The following is a 26,755-nucleotide window of genomic DNA, read 5'->3' on the forward strand; positions in this document are numbered from 1 at the left end:
AAAACTTTACGTTTTGCTTAATTTCAAGGGGCTTCCGTCTTTCTCACGTAATTATCCAAATACCCAAAATACTTCTTGAGTAGCTTTAGTATTTACTCATATTTTTGAATTCGTATGCATCCGTCAGCCTAAATTAATAGTTTATATGTTTATCAATCCATTGCTTATATGCAAGACATCCGTTTGCATAAAAATGTAATATGTATTTGTTAAATATTAATAATAAAAGCCAACATTTTTTTTAATGAGAATAACTTTATTTATGATGCGCGGGACGATTCACCAACAAACGACGCCCCTCAACTAACACCAAAGCAAAGTAAAAGTGCTAGTTGAGTTGACAATAAAGGTATACTTACAAATTATACAAAAATATTAAACCATATACGAACATCAATTCCGTGTTCTGGTTGGAGGGTGCGGGGTGTCATGACCCACGGAGGGAAGAAAAAAATACGATCACTAAAACTAAAAAGGTTATCAGTTCGGTTATTTGCTGCAAGATTAGGGCATAAAAACAGAATTGAAAAATATATTATAGTGGTTAATAAAAATAAGGTTAAATCTTAACATAACAAAGACATAACAAACACGTGGTGGCCAATGATGAAACAAACAGAACTAGGGGCTATATACTTTTGGTTATAGTTTCCATTTCAAAATGATTTTTGGAATGAAATAGCGTCAATTAAAAACGAAAGCCATATTCTAAAAACCACTTTAGATAACCCAAAAGGTAAAGTACCCTTGTCCTTATTCTAGTAATTTAGCACACACCATATACATAAAATGAACTTAATTTATATACGTTTTATACGAGATCTCTTAATTTGGAACAGAAAATCGTGGTATTTGTAGACAAAACTTAATCATCCCACACGGAATATAATTGCAATACACTCTTCTGAGAGCGGTCCATCAGCGTTGATCCGCTATGCTAATGACATGTCTACTCCACCACTTACTTTCATTTTATTATACAAAGCAAGGAAAACTCATGCCAAAAAAGATTCTCGTAAGATTGTATATTTAGTACGTTATTCCCGTTACATATGAAAATCATCTTAAAATAAACTTGTTTAAAACTGCTAAAAACAATATCTCTATCGAATCTAGAAAATTTAACGACCTTATAAAATACGATGCAAATGCAATAACAATCTAAGGACTAAAAACGGTGAAAATTCTCTTATTTTTCCTTATATTTGCAATATTACAAACCACGCGATAATATTGTTTTATGGGTACTTCACTTTTTTCCGTCAAAAGAAATATTTACAGAATGAAAAATTTTGTAAAAATATGCGCTTAAAAAAAATAAACACAGACCTACATATTCGAAATAAAAAAGTATTTCCTTATTCAAGTTAAAAACGAAATTACTGTGGTAGGTGGTGTTATGCATATTTTAAAATTAGGACTGAAAATGAAAAACGATTTTTGTTTTGACGAAAAAAAAATGAAATGTCCGGTATACGTTTTTTTAAAACTGAAGCTTATCTATTCAGTACGGAATGTTAAATTGCCATGAACGAATATTTGGTGACCTTAATCGAGCACTATATATCACTACGAATTACTTTTCGCCTATAAATTAACACAAAATATAAGCAAGCGACCATTTGCAGGGCCTTAACCTATTTTGCGATTAGAAAATTCCTTTTTGAATCCAATTGTTGTCATTACCTATGGCACAGGTAGTATGGTTGACAATATTGGCGAAAAGCCGGAAAATTGAAGAAACTGTTCATTATTTTGCAGATAATCACAACTATGGCACACAAATTTTTTAAATGATAACCATTGCCCTTATTTTTGTAATTGAACCATGAACAAAACTGTGGAACTACTCAAAGTACAATCACTACATGAGTGTTCAGACTAATAAAATTATGTTTATGATAGCATTTTCACAATAATATTTCCAAGTACAGGAGACTACAAAGAACAAGATAAATCGCAATGTTGATGAGACTGAAATTCACTTCGTCAATGAACTTAATTTGATGTTACCCTAGATACAAATTATACGAAATATATTTTTTTAAGGTTTAGTACAAGTAAGCGCCTCACGAGTATCAGAAACCGACTATTGTAGGTTTACAGCTACAGTTTTTTTTTACTACGAACAGGCCATTTGGCCAGTTTCACGGCGGGCGGCGACTAACTTGTTGTCCCCTCAAAAAGTGCCTCCGTGAGAAGGGTCTGAGATATACACCATCATCCTATGCGAATCCTTATAGAGATGAAAAAAACAAAGAGTGAGAAAACATTTATCCAACTACAATTTGAAAATACGTTTCCATAAAGTGAGAAATATTTTTAACAAATTCAAATTTATTGATGTATCTTCTTCTTATAGCCTCCTGTAGTTCTAAGTTCACAACTTATGGAGTACCAATGGAGTAAGTATAGTGAAAGACAAAGTCGACTGAAGTGATGTATACTGTCACAATTATTATGCCAGATACATATTTATATTAAATCGCTAATTATAAATAATGAAACTGTATTAGTACCAATATGACGAACAATTTTGCAGGACAACATTTCGACGTCAGTGTCAAAAATCCACAGTTAAGACCACATACTGTCGTAGAATCCTATTATCAAATTAAAATTGTACACAACGCCGTACGCTATAATGTTGCCGCTAAAAAAATTCTGCAATCACAGACAGCGTCTCAAACAGTAAAAATACAAGTTAGGCCCCAATAACGTTCAATTCTTAACAAATTATACATTAATGTTGGGTTCATCAAGAAAGACACCTTCAGCACTTGTTTTTTGAAGTACCAATCACACTTGGTACCACATATCGACATATAACTGCTTTTTTCATAACATTTTCGTAAAAATTCGCTATCTAATTTTTTTAACGTTTCCCCATTTATCCTACTAAAAATATCGTCTATTTTGCCAAATTGTTTTCTTCTTTTGTTAGTATTTAATAAAAGTATGTTGGCACATGCTTAACGATAGTAGTTTTTTTTTTTTGATATAATATTGCAAATTATCACTTGGGTTTGCGGTAATACTAGTATTATTTTGCTTTTACGCTTCGGGTATAAAAGGGAGTTTATGTTGTCGCACCTCCGGGTTGAAAATACCTCAAGCCGTTCACCTGGAAATTAAGACACATTCAAAGATTGAAACTCATTTTAACGTTCGTAAAAGGTCGTTATGGTCCTCACCGTCATGTCGTATTCAGTGATGAACATCGGAATCTCCAGCTGATCAGGCGCCATTACTGAATATAAGTACTCAATGCCCGGTAAGCTGTGCACCTTTTGTTTGATTGCTGGCGCCATAAACGTAGTAAACCACCATGTCATCATCTAGCAACAACATTCTCGCTTTGATGATCCAAAACGATTGAATTTCTTTAAAAAATAATTACCTTCGTCCAAAACGTGGGATGTATAATGTAGAACGCCTTCAGGTTTTTCTTATATTTGTACGGCAGGATATTGTAGACTTCCCTCAACCACGAGAACGACGGGTAGTTGCTGTTTGAGGTCAGGGTATGGAAATATGCTATCACGTAGTCACCTTTGACGATAGGGTCCAAGAGGTAAATTAAGTATAAAAGAGCCTGAAATTATTCGATAAATGATTGGTCCCACACGGCCGGGTTTAATCAGTAGTACGTTACCTTATCTAAATTAATTTTGGTGAATGGAAACCACTTTCCCACAAAGACGACCACTGGTCTGCCGAGTCTATCCACTCCGCTCTGGTACAGGCATCCAATACCGGACACTTCGGTCAAGTCTTCCGTTCTCGCCCGTCTCAGAAGCTTTTCGTATCTGTATAACATATCTCCGTGTAAATTCCTCAGATTTTTTTCCTTTGATAATATTGATGACAGTGGGCGTGATTTTTGTGAGTGTATATGAATTATATTTTAGTGCAGACAGAAAGGTTGAGAAATAATATGAAACCACCTCTTATTATACTTATTTGTCATTCGTATTAACGTGTATAACAAAGAAAATAATCCCCATTACTACCCGTCCCCATCTAAACGAAATCGATTGACAGTTTAGATAAATTTCGTTGCTAAATGAAGGTACTTTCTTACCAAAAATCTAAATACCTATTCATTGTAATTTTTGTCTTTACAAGGAAAGAAACAGATTATCGAATAATACATTTTGGTAAAAATTGTTGTGCAAAACCAAAAAAAAGCCCAAAAATATCCATATCCCCCAAGAAACTTCTACCTCCCAAACCGACAAAGGGGTTTGCCTCTCGGCTATGGGTTGGACCGGCACCCGTTTCGTTTAGTTTGTCAATTAATTAGTCGGGAGGAACGACGCACCACTTCGGTAGAGCAATAATTGAGTTGCCGGTTTGTCAGGGTATATACAGGCTACAGAGGCGTAGCTATTAGCGAAAATTTGTTGCACCAAACATCTACATCGACGTATTTATGTCACACTCAACAAAAACATAAAATTTTATACATTATGTTATATTAATGAATTACTCGTAGCATAGCATTTTCTTTACATCTACATTAAGAAGTATGTGGTCGGTTAAAGTGATAAGTGAAAAATGTATAAAATGTTCAAAATGTATAAAAAATCTCAAGTCGTTTCGGTGAACTATTTGGGCTCATCATACATGCGTGTACCTTCATTGTGCTTCGATGGAAAAATATACTCAATTCTCAATATGCTAAGTTTTGCAAGTTTTCGAAAACAATCACAAAAATAAAGACAAATGAACGTCAGTCCAGCATCTACAACTTACAACAGAGACGATTGCAAAAAAAATGAACAGAGCGAAGTTGTACAAAATGGCCCACCTATTTTTCCACATCAATCCGATCGGGAGTACCTTAGCTACATGTAAATTCCGTTTTACTATTTAATAATAATTATTTGATAGCATTGTGTAGTACACACACTATTAATGTAATCAATATCTAACTACATCCTCTAATTACGACAACATTAATTTCATTAATTTTGCCATACGGATAAATCCTCCCGCTATCAAATAAGTACCTACTACTATAGCATGGTATTTAATTATAGCGCCCATATTTGATTATGCCCCTTCCTATCCTTCACCCTACCACAATATTAAAAAAATTACTTATTTTTTTCTTTGATTAATTGCGGTTGTGGCCGCTGCCGATTTTTTTGCAACAAGCGAAATACGTAAAAATACATACCGCCCATTAGATTAAAAATAGCCCGCTACACCAGTCGCATTGCATGAAATAATGATTCTTTCTATGCCTATCGACTTTCGAGACGTGCTGAATTAGCAGGTTCGATTCATTCTTTTTTTCTCTAAACAACACAGAAGGCGTATTAAAGCTCAAAGCGATGTAAATGTGGTGCTGAGGCCAAGTTGGGTAATAAAAAAAAATAGTGTTAAGTATTCTTGTGCAGCTGGCGTTTTAGGCTCCGGACTGCCTGGATCTGCTGAAAATAATCTCAAAAAACTTCGCGACTGAACCCTGGACAGTATTATACACGATGTCTCATCAAGGCTTACGTGAACTATGAATCAAATAACCATTCCCCAAATATCGAGCCACTTCTAATAAAATCCCAGGCGGTCAAAAAGTGTTGTTTAATGCTTTAAAAATATTGTTAATACAATTAAATGAAGAACAGGTAGATTTAAGATCAAAATATTCCTTGCATTGAAAAAGTCCGGATCCTATCAGATGAATCTTGTTTTAATGTCAGTGTAGCACGAACGAGACAGGTTAGTGAAAATGGTGAGAGTAGCTTAATCCTAATAGCTAATATAATAATAGCAAGCCAAAGATGACTGATTTAAAAACTTTTTCATTCATTTCATTACCGCTAGTGATATCGCTCGCTGGTATTGCTGTATTTTAAGGGATTGCAAAGTGGATAACCCCTCCATGTGAGGTAATTTGAATTTTACGTAGATGTCGATTTCGGATAAAAACACAACCACCCAGAAAAAGCTATGAGCTTTTTAAAGAAGCTGTGATTCGGCCAAAGCTTGCGTTTCCATAAAATGAAACTAGCCGGAGTTATATCTCAAAAATAAGCTGTAAGTACGTAAATATCCTGTACCGCAAGACATAAATTCCAGATAAAATTAGATAACGTGCTACGTAAAACGACAATTACCTTTCACAAATTTTCATGTATACATAAGTACAAGGAAAGGAGTTTTTTTGAGATTCTTTCTACACGTAACTGCGCTGATTTAAATTGCTTAAGGTTAACAGATGCAAATAAGTTCATTTATTATTTACAATTTTTTCGAACAATTTACTTATAATATTATACCTGCGTATTCGTAGTAATGATCCTCGAACTCACTAATTAATGAACCGTAAAATTTAAAATAATTAAGACCTAATGGAGAAACACGGTGGCATTTACTAGGCTTTTTCGAAACCTAATTATAATATGAAAATAATTATGATACTCAACAAGAAGCCTTAAATACCGTGATTTCAATCAATTCCGATTGAAAGCCCGCTTTTGTTTAATTGTTTTCAAAAATAACGGACCGGCGAGGAGGACCGCGTTAATTATTTACCAATGTTTGACGCTGCGGGTCGCAAAATCTGCCAAGTTTAACACTGTCCAGTTATGATTATTATGACGCTTACGACATGGTAATTAATTTCGGTTTGTCGAATAAGTGGTTAATTTGTTGACTTTTCGTTTTTTTTTTTCTGCGAGATTCGGTTGATAATATATATTAAAAGAAAAAATCAAAAACTAATACCTGTCAACAAAGCTGGACATTTCTGTTATTTCAACACAACTACAAAATCCACTCGTTTTTGCAATAAGTAAACATATCTACTTAAAAAAAAAGAACGATGTCACAACTCGACTATCAAAACCAATACACTTTTATTGGAAGAAATAATTTAATTTAAAACAAAAGCTCAATGATGATGATGCGTACAAAATGTAAATTTTATTGCACGAGGGAGATTCAATCATATGATCTCTATATTATTTTACTCATTTCTTTAGCCCGAAAGCAACGTTCAAATAAGTTCTTATAATAATGATTACTTTACGACATAGTTCAGGCATTTCCACTGAATTCATAGGGGAATGATCAGTTGAGTTTTGTTCGATTATATAATTGATTGCATATTGTACGCGAGGTGTAGTGCAGGGTAGGTTGAATGTCTTTTTTTTTCTAAGCCATTGTTATAAAAAAAGGTTGAATTTGTCTACGAAAATATTGCGAAAAAATGGCGATTTAAAAAAAAAGTTTGATTTTTCAAACCAGTTTCGTTAACTGAAGAACTAAATCTATTTGTACTCTAGCTGGGAGCAGAAATTATCAGCGTCTGCGGATGATCGCATTAAGTAAAATTTACAAGCAACATTGGGTGTTTTCTTTGAATGTCATGAATTTGACCTCACATCCTTAACTAGATTTTACACAGAGTTGAGGTTAAGCTTTTTTTTAACTAAAAAGGTATAATTCACGGAGGGCTAAAAAAGCAAGCGACGAATCTAAATGTTCAGAAAATGGCTTTTAAAAAATTAAATTTACGTTTTCCTTTGTGATTAAATCTGAATAACTTTTTTTCCATAAATTATCAATCAACTGCGAGTTTTATAACAGTTGCATTTATAAAAGAGGACGACTGGACTGGCGCTCTACATAATATCTCGAAAACTAAAACTGTTAAAAAGGCGGCTGTTATCAATATCTAAAGTCTATGTCAAACAAATGCGATGCTAAACCATCCTGGAATTTTGCATATTGGTAGCATGATTTGGTTCGAAACATCTAGGCTCCGCCTGTTCCTTATTGGTAAAATGGCAAACAGGTGGTTATATCGTTTTATATCAGTTTTTGTCAAACGGTGCATTTAGTTATATAGGGTTGTCCGTGATCAATGCGTCACCTAGATTAAACTTGTGGAAATAATGATATTGAACTTGAAATTTTTCTATGAGTCAGACAGTTTTTTAAATATCGACATATAAACTTAGATACTTGAATATTTGTTTTTTAGTGACCGATGTTTTGTGGAGTTGAGTGTATTAAAATAATATGATAATGCGGAAAAATTACCAATTTTAAGAATATCAGTAACGTAATACAATAAAAAAAATAAACCTAAATCTATCAAAAGTTATTAGTATATTATAACCACATGAGCAATTCCGTGTACTTCTTCAAGTGACAAACATGCTGTGTGGTCTCGAAAATCAAGAGACAGAATCTATTTCGGGCGGTAAGAGGAATTCTACAGCCACCGCTACTGCTGTTTCAAAAAATCTTTTGGTATCATTAATTAATATATTCTACGAATAGCAATGACAATTTACGACTAATACTAATAAAAAAAAGAGACTAGGGTTCCTTTCTTGTAATACAAATTAATAAACGTTAAATTTTTTCCTACCTATTTCGAAGACCACCCAGAACATATCCCTGCATAAGGTTGAACAATGTGTTAAACAAATTGCTTTGCAATTTCAAAATGTACAAGAAAAAGATTATTTTTATTAGGTTTATAGAGTTTGGGATGATTTTGGTACCATTTAAATTTCATTGGCACATATAAGGCATCCACGCGAAATTACGAAATTGGATTTCGTTTAGTCGTCGAAGATTGAGCAGTCTTAACGAAAAAATGTCAAACATTTTTGCATTAAAAAAAAAAGGGAAAAGAAAAATGATTCGTCTCGAAACGCTGTTTGTCGCGGCACGCGTTTCCACGTCAAACCCTGGAAAAGTCCGAGCTGCGCGCGCCATACTATAAACCCAAAGGAAAAACATCGTCGGGGGTAGGTACCTGTCATCGTCCAAGATCGCCTCCTCGGTGACGGAAAAGCCGAGCAGGCTCGCGACGCTTGAGAACACTTTCGATGGCTGAGCCATTTTCGCGACACACTGCCACAGGAAAAACTGACGCTGATCGAGAGAGCGCGCCGAGACGGAGGCACGCGAGAAAAAAAAAACAGTCGACCGTGGCCGTCGACGTCAGGATCTCCGCCGAACGCCGGCAACAAGTGACCTACTGGCCGCGCGGTTTGTGATTTTTCATGGCCGCCTCATGCCTGCCGCCGCCGCCGCCGACCGTGTGCTGTTTGCAGGGACGTGCGGGAGGGTAAAGGGAAATAGTTTTATAGGCCTCCCCCGCTCGATAATATAATATGGACCCGGAGTAAATTCTCCATTACACGTAAAGTTAGCGTAAATGTCGAAAGGGAGTTTGGCGACTGGGGTGTCTGCGAAGCGTAATTTGAATAACACCGGGCGATCCAAAATTCTGTTTTTATAATGAACATTTTTGGCACTTTTATGGGGTATGTGCTACTTCGTTGTGAAATTAAAGATGCTGTCATAAAATTATCACGGACAAGGTACAGGATGAAATCCAAAACTATCGATTTTGGGACCACCCCCGTATCTCCGTTGTAACATGAGTTATTGAAGAGTTTAAAAAACGTTCGTATAGAATTTTTTCCGCAGAATCTTGTGGCGTAGTTTGTTTTTTACTTGCTCTAACAATTTACTAGTTATGAAGCAGACAGATATATTTTTAAATGGAACATTCTGTATATTATTTTTTACATTAATTGGAAATCATTTAAGCTTTTCAGAAATATATATTAGTATAAATTTGTTTTGACAATTAAGCTCAAAATTCTTTTTTTTTAACTATATTTGTAGCAGTAGGCCATAGTAAATCAACTAAATCAATTAAAAATAAGATTCATCTAAGCAGTTATTGCTTTACTTGATTGTGAAAAAACGGGATGAAAATATATTTTTTTCATAATAATAATACCTTATTAATATGATAAATATTATGTTATTATAATGTTAAGTAGATAGTTGACTATGACTCATCTATTAAAAAAAAAATCAAATGTGCCAAAAACTTACCAAACTGTCAGTGTTTAATTATATTTGTATTACCTATCCATTTGTCCTTGCCGGGCTTATTAATTAATTTTCTGTAATAATGGCAGTGTACAAAAATTCTTAAAAAGTTTTTTTGAAAATTAAGTTCAATTTTTTTTTTTATATTTTATTTTAGGCCATGATCAATCTATTTAACACAATATTCAAGTAAACAATTATTAACGCAGAAGAAAATCCATACTTTTAAAATTCCATTATATAAATGTGTTTTATACTTTATGAACTACTATTTGCGATAATTTTCAACTTTTTATAGTCTATTATTCATTAATTAATACGAAATAACATTATTTCTAGAGAATATTAAAATAATATTATACCTAAAACTGTTGTTCAAATTTTCTTGAATGCAAAACTCGCACATTTTTCTTATTATTTTTTTTTTAATGGCATTTAAAAGAATTCTTGATTCCTTTCGTAGAGTTTCGAAAATTAAATCAATTGCCCCTCTCGTATAGTGTTTTATATACTTTATTTTGCATATATCCCCATGAAAATATACAACCGAAAGATCCGGGGATACCTATGGTACCTATCCATTTTTGAGGAAAGTTCTCATCTAAAATTGGTCTTAGAAGTCCAGAGATATGACTTGGGGCACTATCTTTCTGACGGTATATATCATCATAATATACTTCGAGTAACTCTGGAATGACAAAAAAGTAGCATAGTGTAGAGTAAATTGCGATACTTTATCTTTAAAAATATCCCATTTTGGGCACTATTACGGGGTGAAAGTTTCAAAAATGGGATACCCTGTAGAACCCCCAACCCCAATTCCCAACCTTAGAATTCGAAAGGGTATTCGGCAGATGAATAACCAAACTCGGTAGCTGTATTGATAAGCATATCGCTAAATTACTTCATTAATAGACGTGTGCTTTAAATGTCTCCGAAATGGGTTTTTCACTTAGGCCACTTTTTTACAATAATTTGTAAAACTTAATTTTCGGTGTGTTTTTGGTTTGTAAGATATCCTTATTCTAATAAAGTAATAATAAGTCACACAAACTACGGAAATAATGAATTGGCGCCTGGGATTGCCAATAATGAAAAAGAAATTTTATGATAAATCAAGTAGGTCTGGGTACCTGTTTAATAATTAAATATATGCGAAATGGCTTTACCTATACTCTAGGCAAGTTTGACACCCTATACGAATTGCATTGTTTCGACAAATGTGCGTACCTTTTGTTGGAGAATTGCGTGTTTACAGAAACTGCGACCGTTGACATTAATACAATCGGCCAGCCTCATGTGTCACCAATATACAAGAGAAATGAAAAAAAAAAACCTTAATTTTGAATTATTTAAATTAAACGTTTTTTTTTGCGGTCTTAACAAGTAAAGAAATGAAAAGGAATAAATGAAAAAAATATATATAGATCCCATTATTTACGTTTCAAGAAATTACGTCAGATCGAGACTCTTTAAATGTAATCGTCGTGTTTTGTTTTCTTTTCCAGTTACTTCGTCCAACTCCAGTGCGTGAAATATATGCAAGGTTCGTCCAGATATCTGACAAGCATTAACTGTAGATTTTTAACCTGCTGAAACGGGTTCCGAACATTCACTTTGATGATTTTCACGATGAAAATACTTTTCCCCTTTCGTCACCATTACCAGTCATTTTAGAAATTTAATACGCAATAAATAATACAATTTTTTCTGGCTGAATTGCACTAAACCAAATTTAATGTTGTTCATAATATATAATATTTCATTTTGGATTTATTTGTACGCGCACAATTTTGTCTGAAACCTTTCGAGGACCGCTATTACCATCCATATATTAGTCTATAACCACCGACCAGTTCACAAAAGCTTACGCATATTAAAATGCACATCGTTTACTTTGAACTGTGTCTGCGTCACTTTCCACTGCTCTACAATAATATAAACAAAAAAAAAACAAAATTCGAAATTAAAGTACGGAAGCAATATTCTGCCAACGAAATATAAGCCTATTGAAATTGGATCGTATAGGACAATGGGAAGTGTTTTTAAAAATTCGAAGAATCTGTTTTAATGTTCTAAACAATTTTTTTCCGCCCAATTGAAATGGGCGGCATCGAATAATGTGTTTTTAAATTAGTAGAATCATTTTAGAGCGTTCCAATTTTTTCTCGAAATCTGTTGAATCTATCGCAAAAATAATTAAACCACGTGACGTGCATGATACAGGACTATAACTATAACAGAAGACATTTTTTCAATACTTTGTTATAGTTGTTAGTTATAGTTATTTGCAAAAAAAATGACTTCTTAGATTGAAAATCGGCCATAAATGAAACACCGTGTTTCAATTGTGAGTTTCTGTTACACGGCGATGTACTTCCAGAGTGCGCGATATATTTGATTCTATGGATTTTATTTAGACATTTTTTTCGCACGATATCCGCTTCAATTTTTCATTGCGAGATAGGGGAGATATTTAAAGAAATCTAGTTGGAAATCGCCATTTTGGGTACCAATTTTAATATTTCCAAAGTTTGCCATGGCGAAGTTAGGTCCAGTATATTTCAAATGCACCTTCTACAGGGCGCATGCACAAAGCATTTCATTAATTTTGCGAAAATTCAACAGTGATCCGCTTCGGTATCATTATTTTGCGAAAATGATCGAGTTTCTTAACTAGGTTGATGAACATTGAAGTTTTTCAGATGCTTCAGGGATTTGGAAAACTATATGGAATGAAAAATTTAAGACAAAGACAAAACTTTATTACATGGATTATTGAGCAAATATTTTTTTGAATGCTATTTATTACGTTTTGAAAGGTATTTCATAAGTTTCGAATAAAAATAGAAAGACGCAAGAAGCCTATTCACATTTGTTTTTTACTGAGAAGGAACAGTCAAACAAGTATTCAGTGTTAAGAACGACGGCGTTAATAAACCTTTGACTATTTAGCTACTCAATAAAGCAATACGTGACGTCACAGTCGGATTCATAACATTTCAAAGTTTTACGGTAAAATGCCTTTATTTTGTACACATCTCCGTACAATGTACACACAATAAAATAATTAAACCGAAAATTTGAAACAAACCAAAACAAAGTCTTAAACACACATGATAAAAATGATCGTAAAGTTAACAAACAGATTTTTTTTATAATGCTAATTGTGGCTTTTCTAACCTGTATTATCACGAAATTGTCAAACGACTTCATCTAATCAAGATTCTGATTTATGGTTGCGTCTTTGTCAAGGTGAGGCGTTTTTCAAAAACCGCAGACTGGATTGTATTTTAAACGTGCCTTTCAGGTGCTTTTTACAAGTATTACACGCACCGCACCGTTAAAAGTTTAATATATGACATTCTAATAAAACGAAAGTTGTTGTTCTAATCAGTTATTATATGCTGCTATTCGCTTGGTAGAGTGAATATGACAGTTTAAAAATCCAATAGAAGTCTTCAAGTTATTGCTAAGTATAGAAAGTTTTTGCCTTTAGTACTGGATTCGGCGTTCATTTAGACCTGCCTATCAGAACTGATCGGTCGAAACACTTAATCTACTCTAAAAATTATGCACTCAATCAAAATGTCACTTTAACACGTCAGCTTAGTGAGTGTTAGTTTAAGAGGTCAGCTTTGTGATTACGATGACGAACTACTTCGGGCGTTTCCGGTACTTTAGTTACAGGTTCGGATGTTTTCGGTAGATTTTGGACATTGAATCTACTCGTACTGTTTTACAAAAATGTACCCAAAAACTAACGGTCGTAGAAAAAGTATAGTATGCAACACGTTTATAAAATTGTTGCATAAAATATTATTACAAACGTGTTGTATACTATACTTTTTCTACGAACATTACTTTACACAGTAACGTGTGACGTGAAGATCAAAAGTGACAAACGTCGAAATATCATCAATGTTTTAAATCACATACACATTCAATCGCTCCCAACCCCGTGACTAAAGTACCGGAAATGCTGGAAGTGGCTCTCGACAGTGTTTAATGAAGCTGAAGTGTCAAATATTTATTAACGCGGAATTTAGTGGCAATAAAAAGTGCTCACAATGTGTATTAAAAAACAATTAATAAGATGTGACTTCACAAAATTATATCCTTTCTGTAAGAATTTAAAAATATTGTTGCATCCAAAGTGATGAAATAGTTTATGCGTTTGCATACTTTTTTATTAAAAAGTTCAATAGTAATGCACATTATTACGTATGTCAACTTTTTATTAATAGAGATACGAAGTCGGTTCAATTAGCATGCTAATAAAATGGCAATTGCAGAAAGACAATTGAATATCTCACTCCCGAATATATATATATATATATATATATATATATATATATATATATATATATATATATATATATATATATATAATGCCTTTAAATAAAAAATGAACACTGTAAATTTTTAAGAAATATTGGTCTAAACTTGTTTTTGACGCTTTTTCGACGTACACCCCCAACTTGATAAAAAAGATAAATAGGTTAATAAATCGGATAATTTAATTTTTGGTCAATATTGTATGGGAACTTTTATATCCTATGGAACATAGAATATAAAGAGCGCCTCGACTTCTCACTTCTTCGGAAACGAGATATTCGATTGTGTTTCTACATTCGCCATCTTAATCACCATGAAAAATATTACAACGTTGCTAATTTAATCGACTTCGCATCTCGAGCACTGTTTCCACACTGTACATGCGTATTAGGTATTTATAAGATCCTTTGAATTGGAAGTTGGTTTCTCAATAATTCGTAAAAAAGTAAAAATCGTTGTATTGTGTAAAATGGCGGTCATTATGCCTTCCGGAAAACACGACCGAGCAATATAACGATCATAGAAAACCCATTCGGTAACGGCGAAAGATGCATTTACGGTCTTAATCGTCGCCGTCATGACGTCAACGATGTACTCTGCATGACATCGGCGCTAAGGTTGCTTCGATTGCGTGCATCCCGGCTCCAAAAACAATCGCACATCGGCACCGCCACGGTAAATCGATTAAGCGTATAATATACTCGTCGTACAATTGGATTTGCTACGCTTTATATTATAGGATGATGTCGGGATTAGGGTTTGGGCTTGTTAAACAAAACAACTGGCGGGTTAATCTGTTAATTGTAGCGGTGGTGTTAATGTTAATAATTGCGTAGATTCGTATCCTGGTATACATCTTGCATGCCTAAATCGAGGCAAGGACGTAGTTTTCAAAGCAACGCTCCATTCAAAGTCTACCCCTCCTTCTCCAGTCCAGGATAAAATATGTCTGACAAAGTAGATCAGGTAAAAGTGGTTCCAGCCAATATTAGTTAATTAGTAAAAAAAATTACAACGTTCACAGTTTTATGTCGATACATAAAGGACTCGGAAACTATTCATTATCGATAATTATTAATAATTATTTGTTTTTCTACCCTGGACTATTCTACATATTCTCCTTAGCATTACATTCCATGTGAATTATTATGCCGATATATGTTTTTTGTTTAATTTTTTGAACCAAGAATACCTTTTTGATTGATGATGAAGACAAATAAATAACAACAATAACGTGTATTGTATGAAAACTAAATTTCCTTTCGCTTTTCACTAACCTATTGAGGTATCAAGTTCACTTCATATAATATTGCATTTAATTTTTTAGAGAATTTTGCATCTTTCTGTTATTGTATCAAATAACGCGCTAAAGTGGCATCACTAAGAATTAGATATATAAGATGGGTGTCGCAAGATCAGTGAATAATTTTTCCAACGAGATCAAGTTTGTTAAAATCTGGACAGTCGTCTAGGAACTCCGGCCATCCCTAATGGGTAGGTGAAAAAATATTAAACAAAAAACACTAGCAGAAAGCTTAGCTTTTAAAAGTATGTATTTTTTTGTGGTATATTGACTCCGGGAAAATCAGTTTAAGATGGCGGTTACGTCTCTCTGGCCATCTTGGAAATGTGAAAATATTTTAAGACTTTTGACCAGATGACGAATAGTTTTGAGATATTTGGCCATGCTGTACAAAATTAGAAAAGAAAAGAAAAAATAATAGAATGAGAAATTTCGTCCAGTTCTGCCCAATTTCGGCGTTTGTCATAGGCGTAGGTGTAGACACCAAAAGGGTAATTCGAAGAAAAGTTCACTCTTTATTTTAAAGAATAAATATTCACGTAAACGTAATGGAGCTTGGTCACGATGACAATATCCCATTGATAATTAGGAAAGTTTTATAGGCCACTTTAAAAATATGGTTTTTGCATGGGAAAAGCAAAACCATAACGCACTTTTACTGCAAAGCGATGAAATTGTTTGTTGACATTGAAAATACTTAAACCTGTATACAAGAGAGCAGAAGAAAATGATTTTTCTTGAAGAGACGTGAATGTTATATAGTACCAAAAATGTGAAAAGAAAAAAAATGCCTTTATGGAAGGCATGTCAAAGGGAATTAAGGTGGAAGCGAAGAAGGATTTTCAAAAGCTGGTTTGCTAACCTTCGAGACAATACCACAAGGACATGAATTCGGATGTTTTTGAAAACCATTGTCGTGAAATGAAAAATGCATCCGTTCTCTCAGATATTGAGGTTAAAAACAAGTAATACAAGAATCACACGAAATCTACAATATCATTTGTCATAGTGAATAATTTGAAGATAATTTAATAAAGATGGAACTACTGCATATGGCAAATTTAGACAACATTATGAAATACGCAATGAAAAATATAGTGTAGTGCCGCGCGCACCGCCATATGATTGTGAACTAAATCCTATAAAGCAAGACGGCAAAACACCATGTTAGGCTACTTTTGGATCAAGACATTGAGGAAAAATACCAGAGAATTGGCTAAAAGCAGTCGAGCATGTCAATAAAGCAAAGGAAAAATGAACTAGATCTTGACCACTTCATGGTCAAGAGAAGATGACAGTGCCTCAGCTGCTGAAGAATATTATTTCCTTATATAATGTTTAATAAAAAATAAGCGTTCCTAATATTATGTAATGCCTAGTTTTTATTCAGTTAAAATAAAATTTATTCCTTTTTACGAGTACCCTAGTGGGACGCGTTTAGCATGCTATTTTAACTGTTGATAAATAAATATGTAAAATCTATAACTTGACCCAAATCCGGGTGGCACTATCTGTTCTCAATTAAAAGAAAGAATGAATGAAAGCACCTTTACATGCGTTTTATTACTCTACATCTTTTCAAAATAACCTTTGCCCGCCAAATGTTCGAGTGGCTCTAAAGGCGAGTCTTAGTTTGCAATATACTCACGTGACGTGACAACTTGATTTGGCGAACTTCGAGCCGCGTATTATTGGACGCGAAATTCACGGGGTTCGATGAAAACAAACTTTTGCCGATTTGTAATTTCGAAGTAACAATTCGCAATTCACCGACTTCAGTTTGCACCGACTATTTCTTATTGAACCGTTAACTCGCAGACGCATAAAATGCCTTACAAGTGATTTGATCTTTGGTTTGGCTCTGCCAATGTGGAGGCAGATATTTAAACATTTGTTGGTATATAGCTAATTGAAATAAAAAAAAAAATAAAATGGGCAGTTAACTTCCCGGGATTACAAAAGCAATTATTTTTCAGTAAGTTATGAAATACGCAGCTACCAATCCAAAAAGATTTAAATACTTTAATAAAACTTAAAATACATACTTTTTATAAAACTCCTGGATTCATCCTGCTTCGGTTATTGTTCAATTAAACTTGCTGGCGTTCACTGACTGTTGGCTTCTGAAACTGTTAGTTCAGTCAGCTTCAGTCAAGCTCTGAAGAAGACAAGAGAATGATTGGCGAAATGTCAGCAAGTTTAATTCAACAACAACCGACGCATATTACAGTAGCCTGTGGAAGTTTCTTTGAAAAAAAAAAAACTTAAAATAGATTATTATGCAACAAGTCAGGACTAACACACGTCAAAACAACATGGCTAAAATCTACTGAAAACATCCGATCGTTCCCAAACCCGTGACTAACGTGTAAAGTTGACGTTTTAAAATGACATTGCGGTAGTATTTTGATGTTTGTCAATTGACACGTACACGTGCTAATGCGTAATAAACTTGCTCTGCAGCGCTCCGCTAGTGGCTAAACAAACTCGTGACTAAAGTGTCGTTTATAAAACTTTTTCCATAAAATACATTATGTGCGTTCACTGACTTTATTGTTTTATTTTCCACTCAGACGTAATTTAAATATACTAAAAAATAGAAAATAGAAGCGCTGAATTGAACTGAGGTGGCTTTTACTTGATGCAAATCCATTTAACAAAATAAATAAGAACTAAAAGTTCAGATTTTCACGAAATTATATATTTTAACATGACAATTGTTTCGACAACACCGTGTCTTTATCAAATGTCATTTGATAAAGACACGGTGTTGACGAAACAATTGTCACGTAAAAATATATAATTTCGTGGAAATCTGAATTTTTAGTTATTTATTTTGAAAAGTGTTGAACTTAATTCCATTTCAGGAAGGTGTAGAGTAATAAAACGGGTGTGCAAAGGGACTGCACAGTGACGCAACGAATTTTTAAGTCACTCTTATTAGCTCATAGCAAATATTGGTACGAGCACCAAGAAATGCTAAATGCGATTTTAGGGCGGTCAATAAACAATTTCAGATGCGGTCAAGTTGGCTTCTTCGCTTACGTGTCAGCTGCCTGTTATACTGACCTAACTTTCCGCATCCACACGTAGAACGCTCGTTTGCACGGTAAATGGGGCGGGACCGTATCATGCACAATCACTTCCTCCGTCATAATTAAGAAAAACGCCAAAATAAATATCACGAACGACGACGAAGCGTTTGACGAATAAACCGTCTTGACTGAGCCGACGTCGGACAGTCTAGTTTTCCACAGAAAAATTAGAATTGATTGAATAATATATACCGAAAACGTTATCGTCGCAATAAAAATCGATATTTGCTCGGTATTAACCTTTACACAATGTTGGGGGTGATTTCAGTCTAGGACGCGAGTCGCCAAAATACAGGGTGGTCTGAATTATAAGGGATAAACTTTAGCACGTATTAAGCAGAAAGAAAGAAATAAAAAAGTTCATATAAACTTACGTTCTCAAAATCCTATTTTTATAGGTTTTAAAAAACGTTTTTTATGACTGCTTTCAAACTTAGTAGGTATTAGGTAAAAACAAATTTATAGCGTAGAGAAACTTGTTTTTGTATAACCAGTGTCGTTCGTGGGATCGTTTTAATTGACTAAAATAATAAAAAATATATACGCCAATAGTCTATTGCAATTTTATTCATAAATGTAGATACCCCGATCAATTATAAACAAAAATGGTTTCTTCAGTTTTTTCGATAAAACGAACCGTTTTCGAAAAAATAAATTGACGTATCTCTGATTTATTATTTAACATGAACGCCACTGCTTGAACAAAAAAAAATCTGTGGTATTCATTTGCTTTTAAGTGGCAATAATACCTAGTAAGTTTAAAAAAATGATTTTTTTTTTGCAAATTTTCAAGTTTATATGAACTGTTTTACTTATTTTTATTTGCCGATTACGCTGTTAAAGTTTCAACTCGACAATTTACACCACCCGGTATACAGGGTGCTTTCAAAAGCACCCGGAATTTATTATTAGGTACGGTGGGGTGGTTTCGTGGCATTTAGTATTTGACGAGGAACCTAGGCGAATCCAAATACAGGACGCTTACCGTTCTTGGTGCTGGATCTCTTTGAGCATGAGGTCGGCAATCGGATCGGACAGGGAGCGTTCTCCGAGAAGCCGCTGCCTGTCCAGGTCGCCCTGCATCTGTGAGAAGGTCGCATGCTCGCCCAGTGACACCTCAAGATGAGGGGACAGGTCCACGCATTCTTCATCAGCTATTTGCGACAAAGCAGAGAAGATAGTTTGTTTATTGATTTAGACTGATAAATATGAGCACAATCTAAATTCGTAACAGTTAGGAATTCGAAAAAGAGTATTGTAATTTATAAAAAAAAAACACAAATAAAATCTTTAAAAAATTGAACTGAACTTATTCAATTATCCGATAACCTACATAAACTATATTCGTTTTTTCCAAACGAAAATTTGCTTTTCCTCACTATTTATTTGAATGGTTTTGATTGGTTTTAACAAAAATTCACAAGACCGCAGCGACATTTGCTGAAATGATCCTTCACATACAGAAATCCACGTCCAACTATCCCTTTTAGTTGTGAGTGTCTATTCCATACAATACTAATTATTGAACTGAGGTGGCTTTTACTTGATGAAAATCCATTTATCAAATTAAATAAGAACTAAAAGTTCCGATTTTCAGGAAATTATATATTTTTGCATGATAATTGTTTCGACAGCACCGTGTCTTTATCAAATGTTTGATAAATTTGATAAAGACACGGTGTTGTCGAAACAATTGTCATGTCATAATATATAATTTCGTGAAAATCTGAACTTTTAGTTCTTATTTATTTTGAATACTAATAATTTGTACTAATAAGTTGAAAAAATTGTATGATGACATCACATGCCGCAGTCCGTCTAATAATGTTCCGTAGTGCCCTTGGGGGATTTTGATTTTAGAGGATAAAGTAGCGGTTATTTTAAAAAACGTAGACAATACTTTAGCAAGTAGTAGGTACAACAAAAAATTGACATTATAAAAGCAAAGTATTATATCTTAAAAAGTGAATTATTATCCGCCAAGTTATCAGGATTTCTACGAACAAGTTGAAATTTTGGCTTTTTTTGGAACACACAAATATTGTGCCGGTGGTCTTATCGTCGTATTTGTGCACGTTGTTACTGCATATCATATTAAGCCAAAAGTAACCTACGCATCTAAATCCTAACGTAACTTGTTCCCATGTTTAAATAAATAAGTATAATCACGTTTTGAGTGATTCACAACATCATTATATGAGGCCAGTTCAAGAAAAAAAAAACACCCCTTTTGCACTGGTGCTAAAATCGCCTGAAGTGCCGTGCCGATCAATGAAATTCAGCGGAATTAAATTGAAAGCATGTTAAAACGGACGCTCTTAATTACTTTTATCGATTTTTAAGGGAATTAAGTTCGTTTTAGTTGATTAATTTCGACGGACTTATATGGCTTAAGCGATCATATCTATACGTCATATACAGTTGAATATTCATAACGTCATTTATTCTCAGTTTAAAACTGGTTATGGCGCATAACCTGGAACGGCTATATGGCCTCCCGCTACTACCGGTTCAGTACCCTTGGAGACATTTAATTTAAAAAAAAACTACTTCCAACAATGGTGCGGCATTGATCGGTGTTCAAAATTTGTCGTTTCGGATAAGTAAAACTGGCGGATTATTGTCAAATAACCAGGAAAGCGCAATTTTGTTGCGTAAAATTGCCTCGTTAGTGATTGCGTGCATTTCAATATTACAGAAAAATAAGCATATAAATAAAACAAATGAAAATTTGCATTGTAATTTCGAATTGTATATTCCAGTAATTTGGTTGATTACTTAGTCTAATTATGTTTTGCTAACTTGTCTATTAAAATTAATAACACTAAGACGTTTTTCCCAAAGCAAATTAAATAAGCTCTGATACAGTGTGTCGCAATTTTTACTTAAAAAAACTTCCTTAATTACAAGATAATTTTGTTTTGTTGCTGAGCAACAATTATTAACATTACACTTCTCAAATCTTCTTTCTGACTAAAATAACATAATGAAATTTGCAAGCAACACTGGTATCACCCATCACTGAATTCATCTGAATGTTGGAAAAATTATATTTTCTTTGAGCCAGACTTCCTGCAGTTAAATCGCAAACATACATATTTCCAAAATTGTTGTATCAATTTCTTCAAAATACTAAATGACAAGGGTGAAAAAGTTTTATTCTGTACTGAAATTTTCAGACAATAATATTTCCAAATAGTCAAAAACAGGTTATTTTCAGAAGTATTTATAATCTTAAAATTGTTGCACAAAAAATGTACGGAATTAAAACGAACGAGAAAAGAACAAAAATCAAAATATATTTCAAAGTGGTTCTCAAATATTGGCAAAAATTATCGCAGAAAATGAGCAACACTCAGAGAAAATCGAAAAAAGATTCATAAATCAAATTACGATCCTGTCGATAATATAATGTTAAATTTTTTCCACCAAAGCGCTCAGACACGTAGAAAAGTACAACACCCAAGGGACCGGCAACGGTCGTACGACCGCACAAGACGGAAATTTAATTAAAAAAAAAAGTAGTCCATCTTATCTTACGAATTAACTTCACAACTACCAATGACGTAAATTAAATAAAACCACCGCTCGGATGACGACAACCTGTATACCATGACAAAGAAAAAACAACTCACAAGAGTATTCAAAGCACTCGTTGATCATGACGCGACCATGACACTCAAACCACTAGATCGTCACGAAACTCAAAAAAAAAAAGTTTCGACTTGTCGCCGCTGAGGCGCTAAAAGCTTTCGCGTTCGTTTTGTTTTCGTTTCAATTCTGCACGTACAATAACTTTATTTCCCTTGGTCAATATAATTAGGCTTTCGTTATTCAGATTAAAAGTTGAATGTAAAAGCGCTGAAACAATCAAGGTTCGACTGGTGCACGAGATTGTAAAGTTTAATTATTATATTACATAGCGGTTGCTACGATTTTAAATTATCCCGCCGTACCCGTACGTAAATGACAGATAGCCAACAAACACAATTCGTGAAACATAAAAGGTAAGTTCCGAATAAGTGCCTACTGCTTAAATACTTGTGCGCATCGTGTAAACTAAACTCTTAATATTTATATACGGATCCAGACCTAAGCATCGTTGAACGGATTTTTAACAAGAAGTGGTAAAAATTTACCTTAATCGCTTCAGATAATAAGTTAGGTTAAACAAAAGATGACAATATAAATCGCCGTGGTTAAATCAGTATGACCTATCTCATTTTTCAGAAATCGAAAAAACTTATCCCTGAAGTTCTTGTGCCTGTATCATTTACACGAATAGCGACTACTAACACCCTCTATTGAGATTTTGTCAAAGCTGGAAATTCTGATTTGACCAGGGCGAAATGATTGGAATTTAAAAATTTAATTTAAACGCTACTGCGCACGAACCTGCGCAACCCCATACCCTAATGCGAATCCTACTGTCAAACAACATGGCAGAAACACTGCACTAGCATTTTTAAAGAAAGCGAAATTTAATATTTAATTGGCGATACTAAACGCTTAACGTTTAAATTATTCTTGTAATCGTATCTATCGCATTATCTCGACATATTTACAAAGCATCGCAAATTTTATGCTAAATATCAACCTAGACTTATTGTTAGGTTAGCTATTCAATCTAGTTTTACTAAGTTCAATCAATTAATACTGGAAACATTCCACTATTTTTACATCCATTTTTGCTTAAAATTAAACCAATTATGTTTCTAAAAAAACATTAAATGATATAGCAAAACATTAAATAATATAGCAAGGTTAATTTTTAAAATAGGTCCTGACTTTATCAAAATTGATGGACGCGATAATCTGGCGGTTTTAGAAGAATAAGTAAGGGCATCATTATGGTACCTACCGCTAGTTCGTGTTTAGTTACCCAAGTGGAGTATGATCACACTTTTCATAACACTGTTTCATTAAGAGTTATCATATTCCACATAAAAAGAAATGAAAAAATAGTTAAGCTTACTCCAGAGAAAAACTTCAATGCGGGTATGCAACTAATCAAACATTCTATTCAATAATTTGAAATAATAGGTTTTTGCCATATGTATTTATAAAATTCATGGTTCACTGAAAAGTTAGGCCAAAAATTATCCACAATTTAACACATTCAGTTTTACATAAACAATTTTTTTTGCGTCGTATCCCACATACCTTGTTGACAAATTTTGAGAATGAAATTGATCAAAAAAAATTCCATAACTTATTTGCGATGCTAATGGGTATTTTTCCATAATGACTTTAATGTTTATTACCCATATCAAATTGCTAAGGATTATATGGTCCCGGAATTACTTTAAAATAGAGGAAATTGAATCTGATGATTATTTTTCTCTTAAAGTAGCTAATTAACCATTTTTATTTTAAATCAGGTTTCATTCAGTCCCAGGCACCATTTTTTAGAGTTATTTTCTTAATAAGTTGAGGAAAAACAAAATCAATTTTAATTTACGTTTATTCTGTTTACAATTAAAATCAATTAACTTTTTATTCATGCCACAAAAGTTCATTGAATGAACAAGAAAAGATTAATATAAGGAAAAAAGAAACGGTGTAAAATATAAGAAAGTGATCTTGTCATAAACAAAAATTTTGAGCTAAATGTTAGTAATTGCAGGAAAAAAATATTAAGGTAATAGCATATATTTAATAATATACCACTCTAGATAAATATACAAAAAATTCTTCATTTAGTAACATTCTTTTTAGCAAATATCCTATTAATTTTCACAAGATCGTCAATTGCTACTGCTATGAAGCCTGTGACATGCATGAGAAAAGTTATATGATTTTAACTATACATCTTGACACTTACTCTGCAATGTATGCTGCGGATTGTCAATAATACGGATTTGGCGATCTGGCATTACTGGCTCCCCATCTGGGCCACCTACATCTTTTGGTAACTGATACCTGCACACATACATATTTTTTAATGCACACCTTAATTTAATCATACTTTTCAATCTGTACCTTGCCACATTTTCTTCCTCCTTGGATCGTGGGAAGTACAAAGGCAACAGGACTTCATATATACCTAAATCTACTTTGTCAACAACAAATATCACAGTGTCGAGTGAGCTGCCATGACGCTCAAGGAAACGACGTACAGTACCTGCAACAAAACTTGAGTTATTAAGTCGCATTTAAGCCCGCCACTTATTGATTACAGAACAGCTAATAAGAGTAACAGAAAAATAAGGCTTACTTACGTAATGCTATGTGAGCCCCCTCGTCGGGAGGATAGTTCCTCTTAACCGAATGAATAACTGAAATAGCCACTGACCTGATTCCTAACTCCTTTGACTTCTGAAGGACATTCCTGAATACAAATCAAATTTCAAAAATTGGTGTAAAACATATTCAAGTTTATTAAATAAGATTAAACTGCATATTTTAAATTATTTGTATGATGCTACTAACCTGTAACATGTATGCAAAGTATTTTCAGATGCTGTTTGATACTTAATGTTGTACTTGGGGCCAACTGTATGTATGATATAGCGTGCTGACAATGAGTGGCCCTGGGTCACCTTCACCTCCCCGGTACGACATTCTATAATTCCATTAGTGATTAAAAATTTTTTCTCAGAAGAAAAGTTTTACCTTTAATGTCCCTTTTCATTTCATCTGTCAAAGAGTTCCCAGCTCTCTGGTATATTCTATCGCTAACAGGGTTGCTCTCAGTCATTGATTCGTTTGTGGGATTAACAACAGCATCTACTTGGAGCAAAGAAATATCACCATCCCTGAAAAGCATAATTTGTCAGTAAGATACATGGGCAATAGTACAACTGAGTTTCTGTTTACCACAGAATAACTTTGGAGTTAATGGATTGATTGTACGGAAAGGGTGAAGTGATTGAGTTCTTGACAGTATCCCTGTACTTTGTAACTGAATTGGTGTTGGCAGCTTCGCCCCAGCGGCATAGCTGATTGGGAGATACTACGGGAATATAAACTCCAAGAGCTTGTGGTTCCATGAGAAATTTAAACAAAAAACACCTAAAAGAATAACATTATTTAATCATACATTTTTAAAAATCTCTTCTAATGATAACAAAATAAATTACACCCATATTATTGAAGGCAAACAATTCAAGGTTAGCGTATCCATAAAAACGTGTATTTTTTTGAACCACTTGAAAACAAACATAAGTTTGAACAACCGTTTTCTATACCAAAAATCACCTACCTACATGTACTAAAATAGCAAAAAATACACAAATTTTTTATCCAGTATGAACTGTTTATCAAGTCTTGAATAATGTATGAAAGTCTATGATGATGGCCTATTTTAACCAGAACTCTCACTTGGACGCGAGGTGATTGACTTTATCTCAAATACGGTTATCAATTGCTGATATGATATACATTTACAGTTTAAATGTTGTTTAGAGCGTTTTTACAAAACAAATTGTGCGTAATTTATTGCGCTTAATAATTATATATTCGACGTTCGTTCGGATTTAGGTTTATTTAATACAGTGATTCCTTTGTTTTCATTGTTTACGTCTTTAACACTAAATTCAGAAACATTAGTCATTGTTATTCACCTGAAAATAGTCATTGTAGATATTTTTCATGCTAGATTCGTAAGATAATATAATTGTTATTTTGAATTAGTAGCTCTATATTATGCGAATAGAGAATTTGGCCTTTAGACAAGAAACCTTTTAAAGATATTTTGATTGTGCAAGGCCAAGGTTATCAAAATTTGGCAATATTCACAAACTAGAACCCAAACACAAAGAAAACTTACAAAACTTACAGATAACGAAAATAAACACGATAAAACAATGACACTAACTCTCGAACAACATTCCACTTTACTTTTAAACAAATAAAATAAAAACCCAAGTCTTAAGTTTAGACGTTGACATTTTCGCGACAACCTGCTGTCAAATTTTAATAAACATCGTATAGATAAAGTTTTGGTTGGATAGAAATCTTATTTGCGGTACAGTTTTGTTTGTCCATCACAGAATGTACATTTAGCAACACGGTCCACCGATAGATGGTGCCTTATTTATCAAAGGCAATTGTTTTGAAAAGCTGGATAAGGTTGGTCTTTCAGAAAGCTAATTTTTGAAATATCTTGGGAATGTCATTACCCATCGTTTAAGTATAT

The 26,755-nt window shown here is 33.6% G+C and overlaps 1 protein-coding gene across 3 annotated transcripts; it reads right to left on the reverse strand.

Moving 5' to 3' along the window:
- Positions 1-244: 244 nt before the first annotated feature.
- Positions 245-26,550, reverse strand: LOC132700520 (protein GDAP2 homolog). 3 transcript variants are annotated; one of them, XM_060667887.1, is made up of 12 exons: positions 26,396-26,550; positions 25,435-25,629; positions 25,231-25,373; positions 25,048-25,180; positions 24,837-24,946; positions 24,598-24,739; positions 24,440-24,537; positions 19,601-19,769; positions 3,656-3,809; positions 3,401-3,595; positions 3,195-3,338; positions 245-3,124 (listed from the first exon to the last, which is right to left on the reverse strand). In XM_060667887.1, exons 2-12 carry the CDS (start codon positions 25,605-25,607, stop codon positions 3,080-3,082), a joined length of 1,506 nt encoding a protein of 501 aa, XP_060523870.1. In that variant the 5' UTR covers positions 25,608-25,629; positions 26,396-26,550; the 3' UTR covers positions 245-3,079. The 3 variants fall into 3 exon arrangements, with proteins under 3 accessions (XP_060523870.1, XP_060523871.1, XP_060523872.1); XM_060667888.1 differs by having other exon boundaries at positions 26,387-26,524; XM_060667889.1 differs by lacking the exon at positions 26,396-26,550 and adding an exon at positions 25,820-25,897.
- Positions 26,551-26,755: the final 205 nt, after the last annotated feature.

The sequence above is a fragment of the Cylas formicarius genome, unplaced genomic scaffold, assembly GCF_029955315.1.
Source record: "Cylas formicarius isolate icCylForm1 unplaced genomic scaffold, icCylForm1.1 PGA_scaffold_4__25_contigs__length_36172078, whole genome shotgun sequence".
NCBI classification, from domain to species: domain Eukaryota; kingdom Metazoa; phylum Arthropoda; class Insecta; order Coleoptera; family Brentidae; genus Cylas; species Cylas formicarius.

Bases quoted from the DNA above. Each gene is read 5' to 3' on its own strand.
- LOC132700520 (XM_060667887.1), bottom strand. From the start codon at position 25,607: ATGGAACCACAAGCTCTTGGAGTTTATATTCCCGTAGTATCTCCCAAT. The intron at 24,947-25,047 runs GTTAGTAGCATC...ATTTGTATTCAG, and splicing joins ACTTTGCATACATGTTACAG to GAATGTCCTTCAGAAGTCAA. The intron at 3,125-3,194 runs GTGAGGACCATA...CTTAATTTCCAG, and splicing joins TCACTGAATACGACATGACG to GTGAACGGCTTGAGGTATTT.